Raw genomic sequence first — 23,068 nt, forward strand, 5'->3', positions numbered from 1 at the left:
GTGTGTGTTTATGTGTGTGAGCTTGCAGGGATATCAGGGGATCAACACGCCCTGTTTCTAAAGATGAGAATTAATGCATGGAGGGAGGTACATCTATAAGAGTGAACCAGGCTTGTATATCTATTATATATAGCCGTCAGTCATGATTAGCCTATTGTATATCTATACATTTGAGTGAGTCAGGCTTGTATATCTATACATTTGAGTGAGTCAGGCTTGTATATCTATACATTTGATTGTGAGTCAGGCTTGTGTATGTATAGATATGACTCAGGTAAGGAACAGACCTCATTGTTTGTCTGCTTACTAATGATCAGCCACCAGAGCTCTCAGTCATGACGAGACCATTACAAACAAACAGACATGCCATACATTTGGGGAGCTTCATGCAAACGACCATTTTACCTCTCGTTCCTCACTGACCTTTGACCCCTGCAGTCTGGAGTGCCAGAGAGATCTCATCTCGGTGGTGGGATTTTCCAGGATGAGTGTCCAGCGTAGACACTCATCCAAGTGTTCTATAGTGTGACCCACAGTAAGGTGTGTGGTATTCTATGGTAGTGTAACCGACCCACAGTAAGGTGTGTGAGGTGTGGTGTTTTGCGGAGGCTGAGTAGAGTGGCCGTTTGCATGGGGGCAGGTTATGTGAGCGCTCCGAGCTGATCGGAGCGCGGGTCGCCGCGTGGCGACGAGCGAGTCGGAGTCGGCGTCAGGCACGTGTGCAGACCCGCTCACGCGTCCCCTTTCTCTCCTGCAGGAGCCTCCTAACTGGATCTATCAGGTAGGGGCTCTTCTCGGAGCACAGGTACAGTAGCACCTGAGGTCAACCCGAGCCAGACGCCAAGTCTGTCTGCTCGACACCCTGATAGCATCAAAACCCCCCCCCCCCCCTATAAAAACAAGTGGGATATTTGTGTTGTTTTACTACTTGTTGTTGACAGCAAGTAGCTCCCCCAGCGATGATCTTATCAGGGTCGGGAGAATTTTGAAAGTTTTGCATGATCAAAGCAGCTCTGTTGTCGCAAAAGCCCCCTTCCCTTCCAGAAGTTAACGGTGATGATGGGATGAAATTTTGTAGCATACAGCTTATGCATATATTTAGCAGATAATACACACACACACACACACACACACACGGATAATTATCAAAGGCACTTCCACCAAAACACACACATACAAAAAATAGATGAGTGAAAGAAAATACAGCCCCTTTTCTTTTGCCACACCTAGTGAGGTGAAAGGAAAGGAGCACCCTGTGAAGTAAACAAACACAAACAAACAAACAAACAAACAAACAAACAAACAAGAAAAGCGGTCAGGCGGGGGCCTGTTCCTATTCCGTAGAGGCGGTCCACCCCACCATCATCACTAGTCCCCGCGGAGCATGGGTATGCCTGTGTCATGCGCCTGACGGACTGCGTCGCCATGGTGGCTGTCACATCGCACATCACAACGCCCACCATCTTCATCCTCACCACCATCTTCATCCTCAGAAGCGCACACACACACATACACTCTCTCCAGCATCATCATTCTCGCTGCCTGCTGCAAGTGCGTGTGTGTGTGTCTGTGTGTGGGTGTGAACCTCCTCACACTGGTGAAAACTCATCGCCGAAAATAATTAGCAGCTCATTAGGCAGATTGCGTTTGTCTGACGCTATTTTTTTCGTCAGATGCTCTATCTCTCGTTAGACGCCCCCCTCCCTCCCTCAGCAGACGGATCTGCAGGCATTTGGTCGACTCCTGCTCCCAATTACCCTCCTAGACACGGAGCACAGGGAGACACGCCGGAGAAAAAAAACACAAAGCTGCTAATTATTTTGGAGTCCGTCGTTTTCTCTGCGGTCTTGGTGCAAAGCGGACCCTGCCTAGCACAGTGAGCGTTGTTGGGTGAAACGAGTCTTTTTTACCCACTCAGCGATTCTGCCTTGTTGGATGAAAAACGATGTTTACACACTGAACGACAAACAACTAGGATATATATATATATATATATATATATATATATGCCCTACAAATGGCACAGGGTTTGTTTGCGTTTGCACGCGTGAGTGTTCGTCACTCATGACGTTTCCTACTGTGGGCACCCCTTGGCTGTATGTGGCTTGTGTTGAGCTCCGTGCTGGACTCGTCTGGCCAGTCTGACTCTTATTCACCACATGGCTTACTCACCATTTGGCCCTGATCCGGCCCTCATCTGGCTCACATCCAGCTGATCCCAGGCCGATCAGCTGGCTGAGTCAGCTGTTATGCACACACACCTTCCCTCCTCCCTGTCTGGTGTGTGTATCCTCACGGTAGCATTGACAGAACCTCCGCAACGGGAGCCTCCCAGTCATGCCCTGGAAAACACACACAATCACACTCACATACTCACACACACATAATCACACTCACGTACTCACACACACATAATCACACTCACGTACTCACACACACATAATCACACTCACATACTCACACACACATAATCACACACACAGAGTCCTAGGAGGGTCATCTGTCATCCTGTCCTACATGAAAGCGTGCTCTCCTCTCCTGCACGAAAAGAGCACTCTCCTGCTCTCCTCTCCTCTCCTCTCATGTAAAGCACGTAAGTCTACACGTAAAGAGCACATTATACTCTCCTACACGTAAAGAGCACGCTATCCTCTCCTGCACGTAAAGAGCACACTATCCTGTCCTACACGTAAAGAGCACACTATCCTCTCCTACACGTAAAGAGCACACTATCCTCTCCTGCACGTAAAGAGCACACTATCCTGTCCTACACATAAAGCATACTCTCCTCTCATGTAAAGCCTGTAAGTCTACACGTAAAGAGCACATTATACTCTCCTACACGTAAAGCCCTGCCACCACTCCTCTCGTCCTGAACTCAGTGGTATCGTCACTCATTTCTTTGGCATGTATGGAGACAAAGGGAGGACAGATGGCGTCAAGCGTGCCCGGCAGCTCTTTCTCACACACTCCAAACAGACAGAATGAAGTAGTGACACACACACACACACGCACACACACACACACCGGACCTCGGCTCTCACAATGCCCACTTATGCCAACATGTGGCGGTGCCAGCTGTGCCCTCACCCTGCTGTCGATCCCTGGCCGTTGTGCCCAGAGTGAAAAGGGAGATTGTTCTCCTTCTCTGCCGAGGAGCAGCGTGGCACAGGACACACCGCCGCCACCACCCTCCTCCTCCTCCTCCTCCTCCCCCTCCTACTCCTCCTCCTCCTCCTCCTCCTCCTCTAGACAGGCAGGCTGTCGCTAGCAGGGTCTGGCAGCAGTAGCCACAAATATCGATTCAGTCCCCCTCCAGCCGTCACCAAGGCCGTGCCCATCTAACGCTTCATCAGCCCTATGGTGTTCTGTCCCAGTGCGCCCAGGAGCCCGGTAGTGCACCGTTAGCGCCTCATGGAGGCACTGAGGACAGAACCTGGACCAGAACCAGAGAGCCCAGACCCGGTCTTGGGGGCCCACCACCACGGTGTCTTTTATGTTAACACTTTACTGTGCTGCAGTAACAACTGCTTCCTCACCGGGCTGCTGCACTGGTCCACTGCATGCCCCTCATGCCTGTGCAATCACCCTCATCTCTCACCACCACGGGACAGTAACTGAAATACTTATCGTAACCAAAGACAGTAAAGTAAAACGCCCTTTTAAAAGGACCTCCATGTCAGTGTCCTCATGCTGTACACAGAATAGAATGGTAACGTGATGTCGTCATTGATGTTGTTTCTTCATAGTGTCAGCCAAGCTATTACATACTTATGCTTCCAAAAGTGATTTACATATGTCAGTTATTACAAGGGCCAGTCTCTCCAGAGCAACTCTGGATTAAGTGCCTTGCTCAAGGTTTGAACCCACAACTTGTCTTGTAACTGCATAGCTAGCCCCGTTCCTTAGTCACTATGCTACTACCGCCAATGTTGCTCGGAATAGAATGATAGCAGTATGTCGCTGAGTTAACTAAGTTGTCACATGAGGCAGTGATCTCTGGTGTTTAGTCCATCAGTGAGAAATACTCAAGCTCCTAATCCTTCTGCTGCACTGGGGCTTACTACAGGCTGTGCAAGGTCATGCCTAAGGCATTTGTGACTCTTAACATGGCGTAATGACTAGCGCTCATGCAGGGGATAGCTACAGGGTCACAACCTCTAGTTAGACTCAAATCAGTTAGAGTTAGAGAACATAGAGTTAAGTAAGTATAAGTATAAGTATAAGTATATATACATATACTCTTTTGATCCCGTGAGGGAAAATTTGGTCTCTGCATTTATCCCAATCCGTGAATTAGTGAAACACACTCAGCACACAGTGAACACACAGTGAGGTGAAGCACACACTAATCCTGGCGCAGTGAGCTGCCTGCAACAACAGCGGCGCTCTGGGAGCAGTGAGGGGTTAGGTGGGCCTGAGCGGACGTGTGTTTGGGACAGAGTGGATTACTACAGTATTTTAACCTGTGGGAGTGCCAGGCTATATCAGGAGTGTACACACTTCTTCTTAAAGCAGCCCAAAGGCTAGCTAGACACAGCTGGAAACACTATTTTTTTCGTTTTTACGATCAGGTTAGAGAGATAGCAGAACATACCAACCGTTCTCCGACCCCCTCCGACACAAATATTACATTTTCCATAATGAAATTACCTCTGAGAAAGCCCATTATCTCTATTCCTTAAGGCCATTGTTGATATGAGGTCCTCCCAGCTGTAAGTGAGAATCAAACCCCAAACAAACGAAAGTAGGGAAGGAGGAACAGGAGCTATGCAACCTGCCATTAGCACGGCAGAATCAGAAACTCTTGAAGGTTCTAATTCTGTCGTTCTAATTCTAATTGAACGTTCATTCAGATTCAGATGTTGTGTGTGATTGTCAGCACTGAGATTTCATTGCTCCCATATCACAGCAAGCTCAGCGGTGCTGTGTTTATACATAATGCATCAGCTCTGTTGTACGATGATGTTCCACAGCTCAGAAGGTTGTAATGATTTATTCCGTCTGTCGATGTACAAGGAGTGGCACTTTGTCCAAACTGATCAGAAATGGTTGTGTTTGGTAGATGTTGATTGTCCCTCAGAACTTTTTTTCTGTCTTCATTCATTCATCTCCCAGCTCCATCTTCAGCTGTTTTAACCAGCATGCCTGCTTTTGTATCCTTCTGTGCCGAAGCACACTGAATTTCCTATCAGGCAGCTACTGTATGAGTTTCTTAGATTGAGATTATTATGGCACAAAAGCAAGAGCAATTATGAAAGTATTGGGGAAATTGACCATGAAGGCTGTTCTGGAATGAGCTTGTTAGCGTGTTCGGGCTGTGTACGGGCTGTGTTTACGCGCGTATGCACTCAGGTACGCCTCGGCCTGCAGAGTTGGAGAATATGGGAGAGGGAGAAATCAGTGCGAGCAGCGAGACTTTCTCAAGACTTTCTGTGCTTTTGCTTTTGAGCTGTTAGCAGGGCCTCAAGTGAACTGTCAAAATGAGGCAGTGTGTGGAAGAAAGGCAGGCTAGTTAGTACAGTAGCTACAGAGAGCTAACGCTCTGCCTTTGAAACGGCTTTTCATCAAGACACCATGCTGATATATACAGCTAGTTCTTTCAGATCTGCAGATAGTGTTTTTGTGATCTTGGAGGAGTAATATCCAGTTTTATTTGACAAATTGGAAGCATTCATAGTTTAATAAGGCAGAAAGAACTTAATAAATGCTAATATATTCATTTTTTTAAATACTTGACCTTATTATTGCTAAGTGAGCAACATGACCATTACTGCTTTAAATGTTACTATGCAGTGTTAACGTGCTTTTTTTCTTTTTTGAAACATACGCATTCTTTATAACATATGCTCATTTTACTGGGCTAGAACAGGTAAAATGTACGTTATCAGTGCATTTTAGCTGAAATGCATGTCTAACAATGACTTGAATTGGGTTTCTTTTTAAAGTATCACTTTGCCTTTTTTTTTCTTTTTTGTTTGTTTTTGTTTTTTGTTCTGTCCTGTCTCTGTTCTTTGCAGGCTTCTTGGACTCGGCCAGAGCAGCATAAGGTAGAGACCCCCCCCCCCCCCCCCAACCACCACCATCACCATCACCACCACCTTAAACTCGCTCTGAGTGACCCTCAGCCAGAGAACGGGTCAATACACACATGGGTCTGTGCATGTGTCGAGATATTCTCCTTTAAACTCTTAAAGAGTGTCCTCAATCAACATGAGAGCAGGTCCAAACACCACACACGCACGCACGCACACATACACACACACACACACACACACACAAACACACACACACACACACACACACCATGTTTGCAGCTGTGCACTAACACCTGAGTGTATCAGGAAAATGCTGAAGTTACAGTAAAGCGGTTCCTACTTCCCTCCACAACCAGCCTTGCCTAAGAAGAGCTTAAACACTCACAAGGTTCATTTGACTTGAAGATGCAATATGAAGTTCTTAACTGTAAGAAACAGAAGGCTTTAAGACCTTTTATATTGTAAAAAAAAACCCCAGAAGGCTTGAAGACCTGTGAGCGTGGTGTGAATCTGAAGACATCCTAAAGAGTCAGTGTTTCATAGCATTTCTATGTGTTGTTGGTGCACCGTTGGGTGTTGGCTAACTTCTTAATCCTCAGCAGCCTTTTAGGGCATTTGTTCGCATCCCTCTATTTCTGTTGCCCCCCCCCACCTCCCCCATATAATGCAGAGGCACTTTGTGAAACACTGTTTTCTCCTTGTTCTTTCAGAGCTACATAGTCACGCTTGGTCTAGAAGCGTTGTGCTCGCGGACAACATTAACTACATATTGCACTTTTCTCAGAGGCCATGACCGTGCCCGAGTCCATGTTGTCCCGCACTGCGAAGTTGCCTTCATTCCGCCTGTGTGTGTGTGTGAAACGAGGCGGTAAACAGCTACGCACGCTTGCTCTCTGGGCGGAAGGTAACACCGTGTACCGGAGTGTCTCTCTGAGACCCCCCAGGGGGAAAGGTGGGGGGGTCGGTAATGTCCGGGTGGGGGGGTGGGGGGGGTCGGTAATGTCAGGGGGTGCAGGAGAGGGACGTACAAAATCAAATGGCCCTGAAATCTGCAGTCCTGTTTCTGGGCCTGAAATCTGGTGTTTATGGGCTAGACACACTGCTGTTACTCATCTCTGACATTTAGCAGTGGGCCTGATGGCATCCTTCTCAGGCTGTGTGCCTGTGTGTGTGGGTGTGTGGGTGTGTGTGATGCCATCCAGCTCCGGCTGATGGCACATTGAATCGTGATTCATGCAAATACTTCACACCCCATGTGCTTCGTGCTCATTTAGAGACAGAGAGCACCCCCCCCCCCCACACACACACACACACACAAACACACACACACAATTACATACACACTCACACACACGTCTGTGTAGCTCAGACGTGCGGCACGACTCCCCGTGAGGTGCATGAGAGGTGTGTGTGTGTTTGTGCGCGCAGAATGTTTTGGTGGTGCTTTCGGTGAACACCGCCTCTACACAACTGGCATACACAACAGAGTTATGAGCCATTAAGCCAACATATACACATCCTACACTACATCACTGTGTATGTCAACAGCCACGAACATGCATTATACATCCACAGCACACACACACACACACACACACACCTCACAGATATAGTGCGTACATGGGTGATGAGATTTGTAAACTTATGTATTATTGATGCAGTTATGCAACCCTTGTATTGGGGCGCTGCCACCCGTAGGAAGGTGTGTGTGTGTGTGTGTGTGAGCGTGTGGGTCCAGATGCGTCCGCTGCTGATAAGCTGTTCTTTCCGCCGGAGTGGCCGTAGGCTGGCGGAACCTTCTGGAAAACCTACTGTTCCTGGAGCCGGCCACCCTGATGCATTATTTAGACGGCCGCTCCGCTGCGTTGAAAAGCGTGCGTATGAATCTTTAAGCAGACCATGTTCTCATGTTGCAAACAAATAAGAAGATATGCACACACACACACACACACACACACAAATAAAAAGATGGATGCTGCTCATTTTCTCTGCACCACTCTCACCTGGGGTTGTGCATTGAAATGTAAGACTGGAGAGGCAGGCTGCGGGGTTCCACTGCTTGTCAGTCACACACACACACACAGACACACACACACACACACACACACACACAGCAGGAGATTGAATTGGGGGACTTGAACCCAGTGGACCGGTTCCCTACACAACCTCAGACACAGAGCTCAGACACGCACAAACACACACACACATATAGGACATGCAGACAAGAGATTGAGTTGGTGATGCCACTGGGGGACTGAAACCCAATAGACCATCTCCCCACAAAACCTCATCAACAGAGGTCACACACACACACACACACACAGTCGCACATTCCTCAAGACAGATCTGACGCCAGACCTCCCATTGTGAGTGGGGGGTCACCTTGTGGCCATCAGACAGTGTATTAGTCATTGTGTATGTGTGTGTGTGGAAATGTATCTAGATTTGCATTTGCATGAATATATGTGATGTGTGTGTGTGTGTGTGGTGTTTATATGCTGTTGTGGGTTTGCATGCCTGTGCTGTATGCATGTAAATAAAATTGTGTGTGCATGTGGGTGTTTGTGTACTTACATGCATTGAGTGTGTTGGTGCATTGGTGTCTGAACATGTGTGTGTGTGTGTGCCATTGCTGTGCAGCCCTGTGTGCTGTCTGTAGTGCTCCCCACTGTGCTGAGTCTTGGGTAGTGGGTATGAAAGTGTGTGTGTGTGTGTGTGTTGTAGTCTGGACTAGCGCGGATAAAAGGCTGAGTTATGTAAGTGTGTCTGTGTGTCTGGGTCCCTCTGTCCTTTCTGGGAAGGCTGGGAAACCAGCTCTAATTAAGAAATATCTTAGTCCAGCCACACACCCTGCTTCATCAGGCTGGTGTGTGTGTGTGTGTTTGTGTGTGTGTGCGCGCGTGTGTGTGTGTGTGTGCGTGTGTGTGTGTGTGCATCCTGCTTCATCAGACTGCCCTCTCATAAGAGTTACAGTTACTCTGTAGGACATCAGTGTGGAACACACACACTCACAAATGCACATTCACACAAATGCATGCACTCACATACAAACACACAGACACATACACACTCTCTCGCACACAACACACACACTTTCCCACACAAATGCACAGACACGATCTCTCTCTCGTTCTCTCTCTCACACACACACTAGCTCTGGTAAAAACAGGTTTGAAGGGGCACTTGCTGGCATTCTAATGAACTGCACAATGAGGTCCAGAAAAGTTCATTACCTTAATCACTGTCCTAGATTGTGTGGGAAAGTGTGTGTGTGTGTGTGTGTTTGCGTGTTGGTAAAGAGTAAGTGTTGTGTCCCTGACAAGCTCTGCTTTTTAAACATTGCTTATTTTACATTATTCATTGTTTGCGCTCCTTAAGAAGCAGAGGCTGTTTTATGTGGCCCGCGTTAGAGCTTGAACTCTTGTGAAACTCGTGGAGCAGGGCAAACTGCTGGGCAAATGGACCCTTAAACACTTTTACAGTTTCACAGAGGACACACTTGTGCTTTAAGTGGCACGGCACGAGAGGAGAAGACACACACGCGTTCGCGCACACACACACAGACTCCTCAGTAAACTCAGGGCCTTTCATGTTCAACACACACACAGACACACACACACACACACAAACTCCTCAGTAAACTAAGGCTTTCATGTCCAGCACACACAGTCTGTTACCCTTAGAATTACAGCATATTCATGTTTCTTACTATGTGTGTCTGTGTGTGTTAAATGTGTGTCTTAGTAAAGCGAGTACGGACTGAGGCGTCGAGCGGTGTGTTGCCGTGTATGTGTGTGAAGGGGAAGGGGGCTGTGATGTTGCTAATGGAGCGTGCTGCTGCACTCACAAGCGGCTCTCTGAAGTATATGTGTGTGTGGGTGCGTTTTAAGCATGTGTATGTGTGGGTGTGTGCACATATGAGAGGGTGCGTTGTGAACTTGCATGGTTGTGCATGCATGTGTGTATTAGTGTGTATGTGCAGATGTGTGTGTTTGCATGTGTGTGAGTCTGTGTGTTAATGGTTGTGTGCAAGTGTGTGTGTGCGGAGACTTAGATCTCCCTGGTCCAAAAGCTTTTTTATTGATGAGCTCTCCTCACAATCTGAGGTCTTCCAGCACATGAGTACCGAGTTGGCTCAACTGTGTGTGTGTGTGCGTGTGTGTGTGTGTGTGGGGTCTCTCCCTGGCGTGTTCTGGTATTGGGGGGCGTTGATCAGGGCTGTTAATGGCCTTTACTCCCGACAGCGTCCTCTTCTCAACACAGCTGGTGGGATTCACACTGTGTGTGTGTATTAGTGTGTGTGTGTATGTGTATGAGTGTGTATGTGTATGAGTGTGTGTATGAGTATGAGTGTGTATGAGTGTGTGTTTGTGCGCGTGCATGTGTTTGCATGCTTGTGTGACAGAGAGAAAGCGATAGACTGAATACATGTACGTGTTTGTTTCTGAGATGGTTTGATTTTGTATGTGTGTGAGTGTTTGTGAGAGAGTGATTCCATGAGTGTGTGTTTGTGTGTGAGAGAGAGAGAGAGTGTGACTCCATGAGTGTGTGTGTGTGTGTGTGTGAGAGAGAGAGAGAGAGAGAGAGAGAGAGAGTGACTCCATGAGTGTGTGTGTGTGTGTGTGAGAGAGAGTAACTCCATGAGCGTGTAATCAGCCGGATGTGTATTGCATGGTAAACGGAGGTGAAATGTGTTATAGTCATAGTGTGTGTGTATGTGGCATGGTAAGTATAGCGGTCTGAACTGCAGCATCTGAGTGTGTCTGTGTGTGGTGTGTGTGTGGTGTGTTTCAGAGCTCGGATGGGAACGTGGTGGTGCGGAGTGATGCGCGGGTTTCCTCACTCACGCTGAAGTATGCCCAATACACTGACGCCGGCCAGTACGTGTGCACCGCACGCAACGCCATCGGACACGACGCACAGGCCATGTACCTGGAAGTCAGATGTAAGTTATACACGCACACACACACCTCACACACACACACACACACACACACACACACACACACACCTCATTCAGATATATCTCATACACACGCACAACACACACACACACACACACACACACACACCACGTACTCACACACACACCTCATACACACACACACACACACACACACACACATACACCTCATACACACACACACACACACACACACACTGGCCAGTATGTGTGCACAGCATGCAACACCATTGGACATGATGCACAAGCCATATACCTGTAATTCAAATATAAGAGTAAGTCAAATATAAGAGTATCCTCTTACCCTATACCCTATACTATACTGCACGCACACACTTCTCACATACACACACCATTCACGCAAGCACACACCCCTCAGAACAGCATTAGTATTCACACTAAGCGTCTGGCACATTCACACACACACTTTGCATGTGGGGGAAGGGGGTGGCAGGAGTGTGAGTTGTAAACACTGCTAAATCGCCTGACTGTCTGTAACACACACACACACACACACACACACACACACACACACACACACACACACATGCCGTAACACTCCCAGAGCAGCTGTAATATCCACACACACAGAAGCAGTTAGCTAGGGGCCGGGTTTAGGTTTGTTCAGGTGGTGGACGATGCTGGACAGTTAAGTTAGGTTGTGTGAGTTTGTTTGTTTGTTTGTTTGTTTGTTTGTTTGTTTGTTTGCATCCCATGAGTGTAGACTGCAGCTCTGTTTGCGTGGCGCTCAGGGCTTTCTAGGCTCCAATCCAGTAGATATGAGATCCGTTTCAAGCAGCACTATCTCCCCGAATGGACGTGAATGAAAGGAGTGTAATCCCTCCACAAAGTGGACTAAAAAGGCAAGCAGACGCCAGCATTCGGCATTCAGACTCAAACTCAGTGTCTGCTGTCTGCTTTCCTTTTTACTCATTCTGACATCTCAGCTCAGCACAGCAATCAGTTAGCCAGTCCATGCCTTTCATGAAAGCTGTATGTGTGTGTGTGTGTGTGTGTGTGTGTGTGTGTGTGTGTGTGTGTGTGTGCGTAAATTCAAGGACTACATGTAGGTGGTGTTCATGAGCTATAATGACTCAGTCTAGCGGAGGTGAATAGATCAGTGAAGTGCTCAGGTGTGTTGATGCTCCTTTAAAACAGAGAGCGCAGAAACACACACTGCCTGTGACAAAAGCTACACTACCCAGCTCCCCTTTGTTACTGTGGTAAAGACTACACTACCGAGCTCTCCTATGTTCTTGTGTAAAATACTACACTACCCAGCTCCCCCATGTTCCTGTGGGAAAGACTACATTGCCCAGCTCCCCTTTGTTCCTGTGGTAAAGACTACATTACCCAGCTCCCCTTTGTTCCTGTGGACTACTCTACCTACAGTGCTCTTATTGCTCCAGCAGGAGTGTCACCCAAACAGAACTGCACCATGGCAGCAACACAACACAACCATTCCACAAATGTGATGGAAGCAATGTGTTCTTGCTGTTACTGCCCCTACAGTGCTGTCTTATTGCCCCTACACTGCTGTCTTACTGCCCCTACAGTGCTGTCTTACTGCCCCTACAGTGCTGTCTTATTGCCCCTACAGTGCTACCTTATTGCCCCTACAGTGCTGTCTTACTGCCTCTACAGTGCTACATTATTGCCCCTACAGTGCTGTCTTACTGCCCCTACAGTGTTGTCTTACTGCCCCTACAGTGCTGTCTTACTGCACCTACAGTGCTGTCTTACTGCCCCTACAGTGCTGTCTTACTGCCCCTACAGTGCTGTCTTATTGCCCCAGCAGTGCTGTATCACTGCCTCTACCTTGCCCTCATGCTGCTGTCATCAGCTGTCCTCTCAGATGTAGCCCACTCACCACACAACAACGCGCACACACACACACACATACATACACACACACACACACACACACACACACACACACACTTCAGAACAGCATCAGTGTTCACACAAAACATTTGGCGTGTACACACACGCACGCATACACACATACACACAATCGCTTACACTCACCACTCACACTTCAGAAGAGCATGAGTGTTCACACACAAACCGTCTGGCAATCTGCCCACGTGTGTGCCCCCGCTCTACTTGTCCTTGTGATTCTAAACATCAACCCCACACAGACGCTCACACACACACACACACACACACACACACACAGTCTAGCAGCGCAGGTGCACCAGATTGTCTGTGGAGATGGACTCTGTAATTGTTGGCTATTAGGGCAGAATTAGCAGCAGAATGCCTCGAGGCCCTCTGATTGGTCCTTAACAGATTGCACTGTTCCGCCTCATATACACCACGTCATTGGCTGATGCTCAGCACTCCCTCACTCTCATTGGTTCTCAGCACTGCAAGGGTGTGACTAATAGTTTAGATCCCCAATGGAGTGTTCAGTGTGCACATGCCCTTACATGATTTTTCAAACGAGCTTGATGTTATGGTTATGGTTATGGTTACACACATGACACACAAATACAAAACAAATTAAGATGTTGGTCAGACTGTAATAAGGAGAATAGCAATAATAAACAACCATGTCAATTCAATCAATAGCCTAATGAAAGAAATAAACAATGAAAAAAAAGGGAAAATAATAAACAATAATGTACATTCAATCAATAATATAATAACAATAACAAAAGCATGGTAAGACTACATTATGGGGATTATCAATAATAAACAACAATGTTAAATTATTAAACCTAAAGCCTGATGAAAATAAAACCATAACACATATGAGAACATATATGAGAAGCATGTCTAGGCAAAAAGACTTGAGGTTGGATGCAGAACATTCACATTGGTAGTGTGGAAAGGGTTGCTCTCATGCTAGCAAAAGCATACTGCACCACTGTAAATAGCATTGCCCTCTAAAAGGGTTACTTGATGACACTGTAAATGCTAGTGCAGTGTATTGGCCGACGTGGCCGTGTTAAATGTAGGCTAATGAACTCTCTCGGCAATGGGCTGTGTTGTTCCTGTAATGTAGGCTAAGTCGTTAACAAATGGCAGGAGATTATATCTAATTAAATACATTTTGGCACGCTGGCGTTGTGTGCTGGGAGAACACCTGATGACTCAGGGGACGGATTGTTTTAGCGGCAAAGGCGAATCCGGCAGCCCGTCTTTTATCGGGGCGTCCGCTTTATGTTGGGGAAGAACGTTGCTGTAATCATCATAGATGATCGGCATTTAAGGATGCTAAATCCCATAAGCTTATGGTTCACCGCAGATTGCTGCAATTAATATGAATTGGTAGCTGCAGCAGGCTCACGCCCTCACAGAGATGCTCGGGGGAGGAGGAGAAGATGAAAGAGATGTATGCAGTCAGCGCACACACACACACACTCAGACAGCACACACACACACACAGACAGCACAGCGTCTGATTCACAGCCACAGAGAAGGAGGCAGGGGGACCCAGGATTGTGTAAATAGTGGGGGGATGTGCACATGAACACATAAACACACGCTCTCACATAAATGCATGCACACACAGGCTCAGACGCACTCAAACATATTAAGCACGCTCATATACACAGACACACACACACACACACAAACACACACACTCACATAAATGCATGCGCACACACACACACACACTCACAGGTCAGATCACAGGCTGGCGTGCAACTGGAAGCTCGCTCTCATCATCACCATCATCATAGTCTCGCGCTGGCTGGCTGTGGAGTGACTGGAGGGGGAGAGTGGGAGAGATGAAGACGCAAGCCAGTTATTTTAAAATGCGGCCTCTGCTGCACAGCATCTTCGCTCTAATCTTAGTGTCCTGTCCTCCCATGAGCCAGTCATCACAGTGACAGGACTGGATTGTTTACCGACGCTTCACCCCACCTTGACTTCAATTCACGCTCATGTATAGCTCTGTATGTGTTAGCTGAGTAAAGGCTGGTGTGTTATAGTTAACACAGCCTCTGTTTGCTATGCTAGCTGAGTAAAGGCTGATGTGTTATAGTTAACACAGCCTCTGTTTGCTATGCTAGCTATGCTATGTTATAGTTAACACAGTCTCTTTTTATCTATATGTCAGCAGGGTAAAGTATTTTTTTTTTAGTGAACACAGCCACACCAACTGAGTTTGTGAGGAACAGCTGATGAAGTGTAGTGTAGTGAATAACCCTTCTCAGCTCTACGCCATCGCAGTGTAGGCTGATTCGGTTTAGTGAGCACAGCATCTGACACACACAGGATGTGTTCCATTACTGGGTGCTGGGCTGTGGTGTGTGTGTGTGTGTGTGTGTGTGTGTGTGTGTGTGACTGCCTGGAATGGGAACAAGATGAAAGCTCGTCATAAATCCAGTCACCGTGGCGATGCCTCGAAGGGCCAAGTTCCGAGTGACAGTCCGTTACATTTTAAAAGAAGCCCAGGAAACAGCAGCGGTAGCTGTCAATCACTTCACTGCAGATCAGGGGGGGAACACACACACACACTCTTCACATGACTGCACAGACATACACATACACATGTTCACACACACACAACACAATCCCATACACTCACTGAACATTGAACACAATCAAACACACACTCAACACCTTCACACACACACACACACACACACACACACACACACACACACACACACACACACACACACACACACACACTACAGTCCTCTACTTAAATCCAAACATAAATGTTCTTGTGTTAAGTTCCGTCTTATGTTCTCCATGTTCTTGTGTTAAGTTCCCTCTTATGTTCAAGTCTGACAGATTGATGGGACAAAATTTTGAATGTTTACAACTCTCATGCCCCTCCCCCACTACCACCGAGCACCCTCTCATCGAGTTTGTGCTCGTCAGTGCGCAACAGACTGCACCAGACTGTGATTGACAGTCAGATCTCACACAGCCCTGCTTTGATTGGACCAGAAGAACCGGGAGCTGTGGATTTTTGCAAAACAAATAACAGGCTCTAGTGGAGGTAGAAGTGCGGTTTTTTTTTTCTAAAACCGGCTGATTTATGTTGTTCTGTCGGAGCGTAGTGTCGGTTTTAGTGAATATGAACAAAAAAATCTTGCCAACTGCAGCTTTAAGTCCCCTCTTATGGTCTTTAGGTTCTTGTGTTGAGTTCCCTCTTATGTTCTCTATGTTCTTGTGTTAAGTTTCATTTTATGTTCTCCATATTCTTGTGTTGAGTGTCTTTTTATGTTCTCCATGTTCTTGTGTTGAGTTCCCTCTTATGTTCTCCATGTTCTTGTGTTGCTCTGTGCAGATGCCCCTAAGCTCCTGGGTTCTGTGACCGTGTACACGTGGGAGGGGAACCCCGCCAACATCAGCTGTGAGATTCTAGCTCACCCCAGTGACGTGTCGCTGTACTGGCTACGAGACGGCATTCAGCTGCCCTCCCCCAACACCACCAACATCAAGATCTACAACACACCCGCCGCCACCTTCTTGGAGGTACACACACACACAGACACCACACACACACACACACACCACACACATACACACACACAACACACACACTTACACCCAACACCACCAACATCAAGTTCTACAACACACCCGCCGCCACCTTCTTGGAGGTACACACTAGGGCTGGGACGGTATTGATGTTTTTTTTACCGCGGTCGGTAAGCAAGAAATTACCGCGGTTTCGCGGTATACCCCCTACTCCCGCCCGCCCCCCCGAAAAAAAAAAATAGCCAATTAAACTTTAGACAGCCGCAGCAGTCACCCAGTGGACCAAATGCTTCAGACATGAGAGAATACTTTATCATCAAGGCTATCACGATTTTAGAACTGTTACATTAATGAGGCTTATGCTAATGTTACAACTGTAGGCTACCGCACGTTTTAATGGCTGCGTCAGGTTGTAACAAAGCTAGCCTAGACCTACGTCGCTGTTAAGTTAAATTCTTAACAAACTTATTTTTTTATTCTTTAATGAACTAAACATGTATGACTCCTTTCTGGCCAAATTTCACAGCTTTCACGTTTAACAGCATTATGTAAATCGTGTTTGAATGGAGAGAATAGAAAAGTGTTATGATTGTGCCAGTTTGCTTCATCTTTTGATGATTTTGTTTTGAAAACGGAGGGTTAGCCTACTTAACTTAACTGTGGTTTTCTGAGTATCAATGTCCTAAGATGGTTCATCACATTACACATTATGACATTACATAGGCCTACTACGTGCATGTGCAGGCCAATTATAAGGGGATTCGACTTCATGTAGGCTAGCCCCTGCAGACGTCTAAGCTGACTGCATAACGTGATTATCTTTGAGATTCTGCTACGTTTTAAAGCATATGTCATGGTTAAAAACATCGAAGTCGAATCCCCCAAATTTTTCACAGATTTTTTTTTTTTTTGCGGTGATGACGGTGACGAGCTCAGACCCGCGGTAGGGGTCACGTGACCGCGGTATTGCGGTAATGCGGTTACCTTCCCAGCCCTAGTACACACACACAGACACCACACACACACACACCACACACACACACACACTCACACCCAACACCACCAACACACCCGCCACCACTTTCCTGGAGGTACACACGCTCAAATACAGACACACACACACACACATCACCAACAACGAGATACACACACACAGACACACTTAATGTAATTGCTTACATCAAGTTCTTCAACATATCATCAGCCATATCACTAAAGGTAGACACTCACAAAACATACATTCCATAATGTCTTCACATGTATGTGTGTGTGTGTGTGTGTTTGTGTGTGTGTGTGTGTGTCTATGTGATGTTATTGTTGTTCCATTAGCGCTGCCCTATTTCTGTCTTGGTGCCACAGGGTAAATAATAGATGGGGAGCCAGGGTCCTCACAGCACAACTTCAGGCCACAGCAGTGTGTGTGTGTGTGTGTGTGTGTGTGTGTGTGTGTGTGTTTGTGTGTGACAGGTTCCAGAATACAGTCCTTCACCAATGTGCTACCTCTTTTGCAGGTGACCCCTGAATCTCAGAATGACTTTGGGAGCTACAACTGCACAGCCTCTAATGAGATCGGCACAGAGTCCAAAGAGTTCATCCTCGTCCAGGCTGGTCAGTGTGTGTGTGTGTGTGTGTGTATTTTCCATGGTGTTGTATCTGCATATTGCCTGTTGCCTGTTCATTGCAAATGAACTGATTATGAATTTCATATTTATTTTTTGCAACAAACCAAATGTGATATACCAAATGAATATTGGCCCAATTATCAGCCAAATACAGGTAATGGGCCATCCAAGCCATTAGAAATTTCGTATGGTAAAAAAATGGTATTGTCCTAAAAACTGCTGATTGGTCCATCTCTAGTGTCAACGAGGGCTTCAGTTTATGGAGACATCAAATGTGTTTGGTGTTACAGTAATTAGGTCCCCAGTGATGTGAAAACACTTCCGGACATTAACAGAGAATGTGCTTCTAACTTTACATCAAAGTCTCACATTTTTACAGTTTTGTTTCAGATGGTCTCATCTGTTTCAATCAGGCCAATTCATCTAAGCACTGCCCCCAACACACCAGCCATTTCATCATCATCAAGAGTGTGTCTGTGTGTGTGTGTCTGTGTGCATGTGTGTGTGTGTGAGTGGGCTTGTGTGAGCGCACTAGCTGAATTCAGTGGCAGACATCAGCAAGCCTGTCTCCAAGGCATTAGCACTTCATTTAGATCAATTGATTCATCAGGCTCTTAGTGAAATGTGACAATTATCTAACGAGTTCTCCGCTTCTATCAGCTTCCGCCAGGCTCTGCCAGGAGACCAACAGGAACGTTTCTGAAACACGGTGCCAAAAAGCTGCAGAGATCCTGTCTATTTTTCCCCCTCGTCTGCAAGTCAGATGTTGGGTACAAGCACGTCTGTAGTGAAGTGTTGGGCGAACGTGAGATGTTTGGTACATAAGTCTCTCTAGCAAAGTGTTGGGCGACCGTGAGATCTTGGGTGCATAGTTTGTGTATAGGGTATGTACTGTATGTAGTGAACATGTTGCGGGTAGCGCTGCCGCGATTAGTCCACTTAGTCGACGTAATCGACCATGGAAATTAGTCAACATGTCGTTTTACTATTGACCGCCTTTTTTTTTTTGGTCTCCCGTCTCAAACGGCTCACTGTAATTCATCTCCAGAGCATTTAGAGTTAGTCTGTACTGTTTATTAACACTTGAGAAGTACAATGACTATCTTTGGATGTTAAACAGGCTACTCAGACTTTGGCAGTGATATTTTAAACCCCACCATGCACGCAAGTGTAAACGCGAGCAGCATAGCTGCGTGTCTGCCTGCTTTCAGCGCGATTATTAGGCAGAGCTAAGCTAACCGTAGTAGGCTAGTCCAGACTCTGACTAATATGGTATACTATAGCCTAATGGAAATGCAGATAGCCTACTTATGCTTAGATTGTTAATACATAATGTTTTTGAACAGTTTACATAATGAGCTTCTAACAAAAGTAGGCTGATATTGATGTGAAGGTTAAGGTGAAAGCCCTTTTAAGTTATTTATGTTTTTTACATTTGTAATTTGTTATTTGGTAACATTTAAGTTATCGTTTATGGCACAGGTGACATTTTATGTTTTGGCCTTTCAGTTGACTTCAAACTAAAATGGACACAACGAAATAGCAAACACTTGATTTTTTTTTTATTAGTCGTTTAGATTAGTCGACTAATCCAAAAATTAGTCAAAAGATTAGTCGTTAGAAAATGAGTCGTTAGTGGCAGCACTAGTGGTGGGTATGTACTGTATATAGCAGTGGTTCTTAACTGGTCTGGCTTTCGGACCCACAATTTCCCATATTAATTTAGTTGCGACCCATATTTTTAGGTGTGTGTGTGTATGTCTGTATAATCATGAGTGTTTGTGTGCGTTACAGAGGTGCCGTCGTCTCCATCCATCGACGTAGTGGAGCCGTACTCGAGCACGGCGCTGGTGGAGTTCCAGGAGCCAGAGTCTGCGGGCGGCGTGCCCGTTCTCAAGTACCGCGCCGAGTGGAGAGTGGAGGGCATCAAGGATGGCAAGTGGGCACAGCGCGTATACGACGCCAAAGAAGGTCAGTGAGTGTGGGTGTGTGTTTCTGTGTGTGTGTTTGTGTGTGACTGTGTTTCTGTGTGTTTGTGTGTGTGTGTGTGTTGTTGCCATGTTAGGCACAGACTGCTATAGTAAATACCATAATGATACGACACGACTTTGTCAGTTTTCACTGAAATTTGTTTTGCATAGCGATATATATATATCAATAAAAAATATGTTCGATAGAACATTCGATAATTAAAAGCAACACACCTCCCGCCTTAACTATGTTGTCCATGAATAAATAAATAGGCTAAATAATAATTGCATAACTCTTTCACTATATAGCTATATGCAACTAGAAGTAGGCCTGCCTTAACACAGACTCTCCATGAGTTTCCCCGTGCACGCTCTCTCTCTCTCCCTCTCAATGGACACATCTCTCCTCAGCATGCACTTTTCATCCAAACATTCACAATCGTGCAAGACGACTGGCTGAATTGCTATTAAATCAGGTTAGCATCATTAGCAAACTGCGCAATTTTTTAAAAAATTGTTGCATTCAAGTTGACTGCTTATCATCTCAAACCTGATGTAAATGGGAAAGTATTTTCCAAGACTCAAAAGGACCTGTCCCAAGGAAAAAAAGGAATTTGTTTGAAACTTAAACACACGTGGGAAAACTGAACAGTCCAACCAGTAGACTGTAATAAACTAGCCAATTAAGTCACTTTGTTTACAATATTTCCAGGCTTCAACCAGTGCTGCTGGCGGCTGAAGCAGCAAGAGACAGAAAGAGGTGGAGATGTTGGAGCCTATTGTAATAGCAACAGTAGCCTACCTATAATATCTGCATGAGGTGTGCTGTTATGAATACATAATCATATAAACATATATCAGTAGTTTATATAATAATATAATGTAATATTATTATATTGTAATATGTTATTATATATCATTATAACATAATTAATTAATATTATACAGCCACCACCTTAACTAACAAATTTCCTGCGGGAAACGCTGTAATATGAAGAGATATAATTGTTCATTGTGATTTCATTTAGACTTAGTGTAGGCCTACATTTATTTATTTGAGTGTTTTTCATGGTTGTGTTGACATTTATTTTGCCTGTTTGCCTTGATTGATAACTGAGGTGATTAAAATCAGAGGAAGGTTAAGTTTAAAATAAAAATAAAAATCCTGGTCCTTATTTCAAATAGGTTTAAAAAAAAGTCAATAATTATCGATATCGACTGATACACTTCTATCATGATACAGTTTTCAGCCATATCACCCAGCCCTAATGTGTCTTTGTGTATGTGGATGCCTGTGTGTGTGTGTGTCCTCGATGGAGTGTGTGTGTGTGTGTGTGTCCTCGATGGAGTGTGTGTGTGTGTGTGTCCTCGATTGTGTTTGTGTGTGTGTGTGTGTGTGTGTCAGTTATTATCTGTGTCAGCGTAGGTGGGTACTCTACGTGTATGTGTGTGTGTGTGTGTGGGTAAGGTGTGTGTGGTGTAATGCCCCATGCCTGTAGAGTGCGTCATGGTCTACATGGCTCTTTCCTGCCATGACTCGCTGTGTGTGTGTGTGTGTGTGTGTGTGTGTCCCTATCTGACGTCCCCCTAGTCATCATCATGTCATTGCAGCTCTTTTAATTAAATGTCATCGGAAGTTATTCTACAGATCTTTCCAAATACTCACACAGGCTCCCGGTCCCTCACACACTCACACTCACACACACATATTCACACACACACACACACACACACACACACACACACACACACACACACACACACACACACACACACACACACACACACACACCCTTCCAGAGCCTCACATAGCCAGGGCTTTAATCTATCCAGCTGTCAGGCAAGCAAACTACACTACGTCAGCCTCAGTCTGGGCCTCATCACACACTCAACGTGTGTGTATGTGTGTAGTGTGCTGCCCCCGTGGCCTACTGGTTAGCACTTCGGACCTGTAACCGGAGGGTTGCCGGTTCGAACCCCGACCAGTAGGCACGGCTGAAGTGCCCTTGAGCAAGGCACCTAACCCCTCACTGCTCCCCGAGAGCCGCTGTTGGTGCAGGCAGCTCACTGCGCCGGGATTAGTGTGTGCTTCACCTCACTGTGTGTTCACTGTGTGCTGTGTGTGTTTCACTAATTCACGGATTGGGATAAATGCAGAGACCAAATTTCCCTCACGGGATCAAAAGAGTATATATACTATACTATAGATTGTTTAATGTGGCTGTGTTAATGTGTGTGTGTGTGTGTGTGTGTGTGTGTGTTTTGTTATGTCTCCTGTGAGCACCATCGCTAGCCTGAAGTCTACTGGCATAACATCTCTTTCTCTGTGTGTGTGTGCGTGTGTGTGTGTGTGTGTGTGTGCGCATGTGTTGGCTCCACAGCAGGCGTGAGCACTATCACTATCACTGGTCTGAAGCCAGAAACGCACTACGAGGTACGGATGTCTGCCATCAATGGCAAGGGCGAGGGGGAGAGCAGTCTGCCTACTGTCTTTAAGACGGAGCCTGTCCGTAAGTAAACACACACACACACACACACACAAACACACAAACATACACACGTAAACACACACACACACACACACAGACAAACACTGACATGAATAAGGATGTCACTAGCAGTTGCATGATAAGGTGTGCACATATTCACACATAAACACAGAAAAATCCTTACACATGTTAAAAACATTTCATAGTTATACACAGCGAGGAAAACATACACATACGCATAACACAAGCCTACACATACTATTTCCCTGTCTCTCTCTCTCTCTCTCTCTCTCTCACACACACACACACTCACACACACACACACACACACACACACACACACACACACACACTGAGCTTTGCGAGTGTGTGTGTGGAGCGGCTGCTCCTGCCTCAGGGCTGATAGTGTGCCAGACGGCTGCTCTGCTGCACTGAGCTGCAGTGCCCTCTGGTGGCCAGTAGTGAGGAGGCGCAGGCAGTCATCCCGCTTGCTTAGTGACAGCTTTATCTGCATGCATACATGTCATGCATGGAC

At 46.2% G+C, this 23,068-nt stretch overlaps 1 protein-coding gene across 1 annotated transcript in view; it reads left to right on the forward strand.

Annotated features, from left to right (window-relative positions):
• ncam1b (neural cell adhesion molecule 1b) overlaps window positions 1–23,068 on the forward strand; it is a 73,271-nt gene that overhangs the window by 24,401 nt on the left and 25,802 nt on the right. The window contains exons 9-14 of the mRNA XM_076291117.1: window positions 6,021–6,050; window positions 10,833–10,983; window positions 16,259–16,446; window positions 17,964–18,060; window positions 19,869–20,045; window positions 22,429–22,554. Coding sequence (XP_076147232.1) covers window positions 6,021–6,050; window positions 10,833–10,983; window positions 16,259–16,446; window positions 17,964–18,060; window positions 19,869–20,045; window positions 22,429–22,554 — 769 coding nt within the window. The remainder of the gene's footprint in view (window positions 1–6,020; window positions 6,051–10,832; window positions 10,984–16,258; window positions 16,447–17,963; window positions 18,061–19,868; window positions 20,046–22,428; window positions 22,555–23,068) is intronic.

This window comes from Alosa pseudoharengus, unplaced genomic scaffold (genome assembly GCF_046254945.1).
Source record: "Alosa pseudoharengus isolate Yale_2024_CS ecotype anadromous, Long Island Sound unplaced genomic scaffold, YU_APseudo_1.1 YU_APseudo_1.1_scf_18, whole genome shotgun sequence".
In the NCBI taxonomy this organism is placed as follows: domain Eukaryota; kingdom Metazoa; phylum Chordata; class Actinopteri; order Clupeiformes; family Clupeidae; genus Alosa; species Alosa pseudoharengus.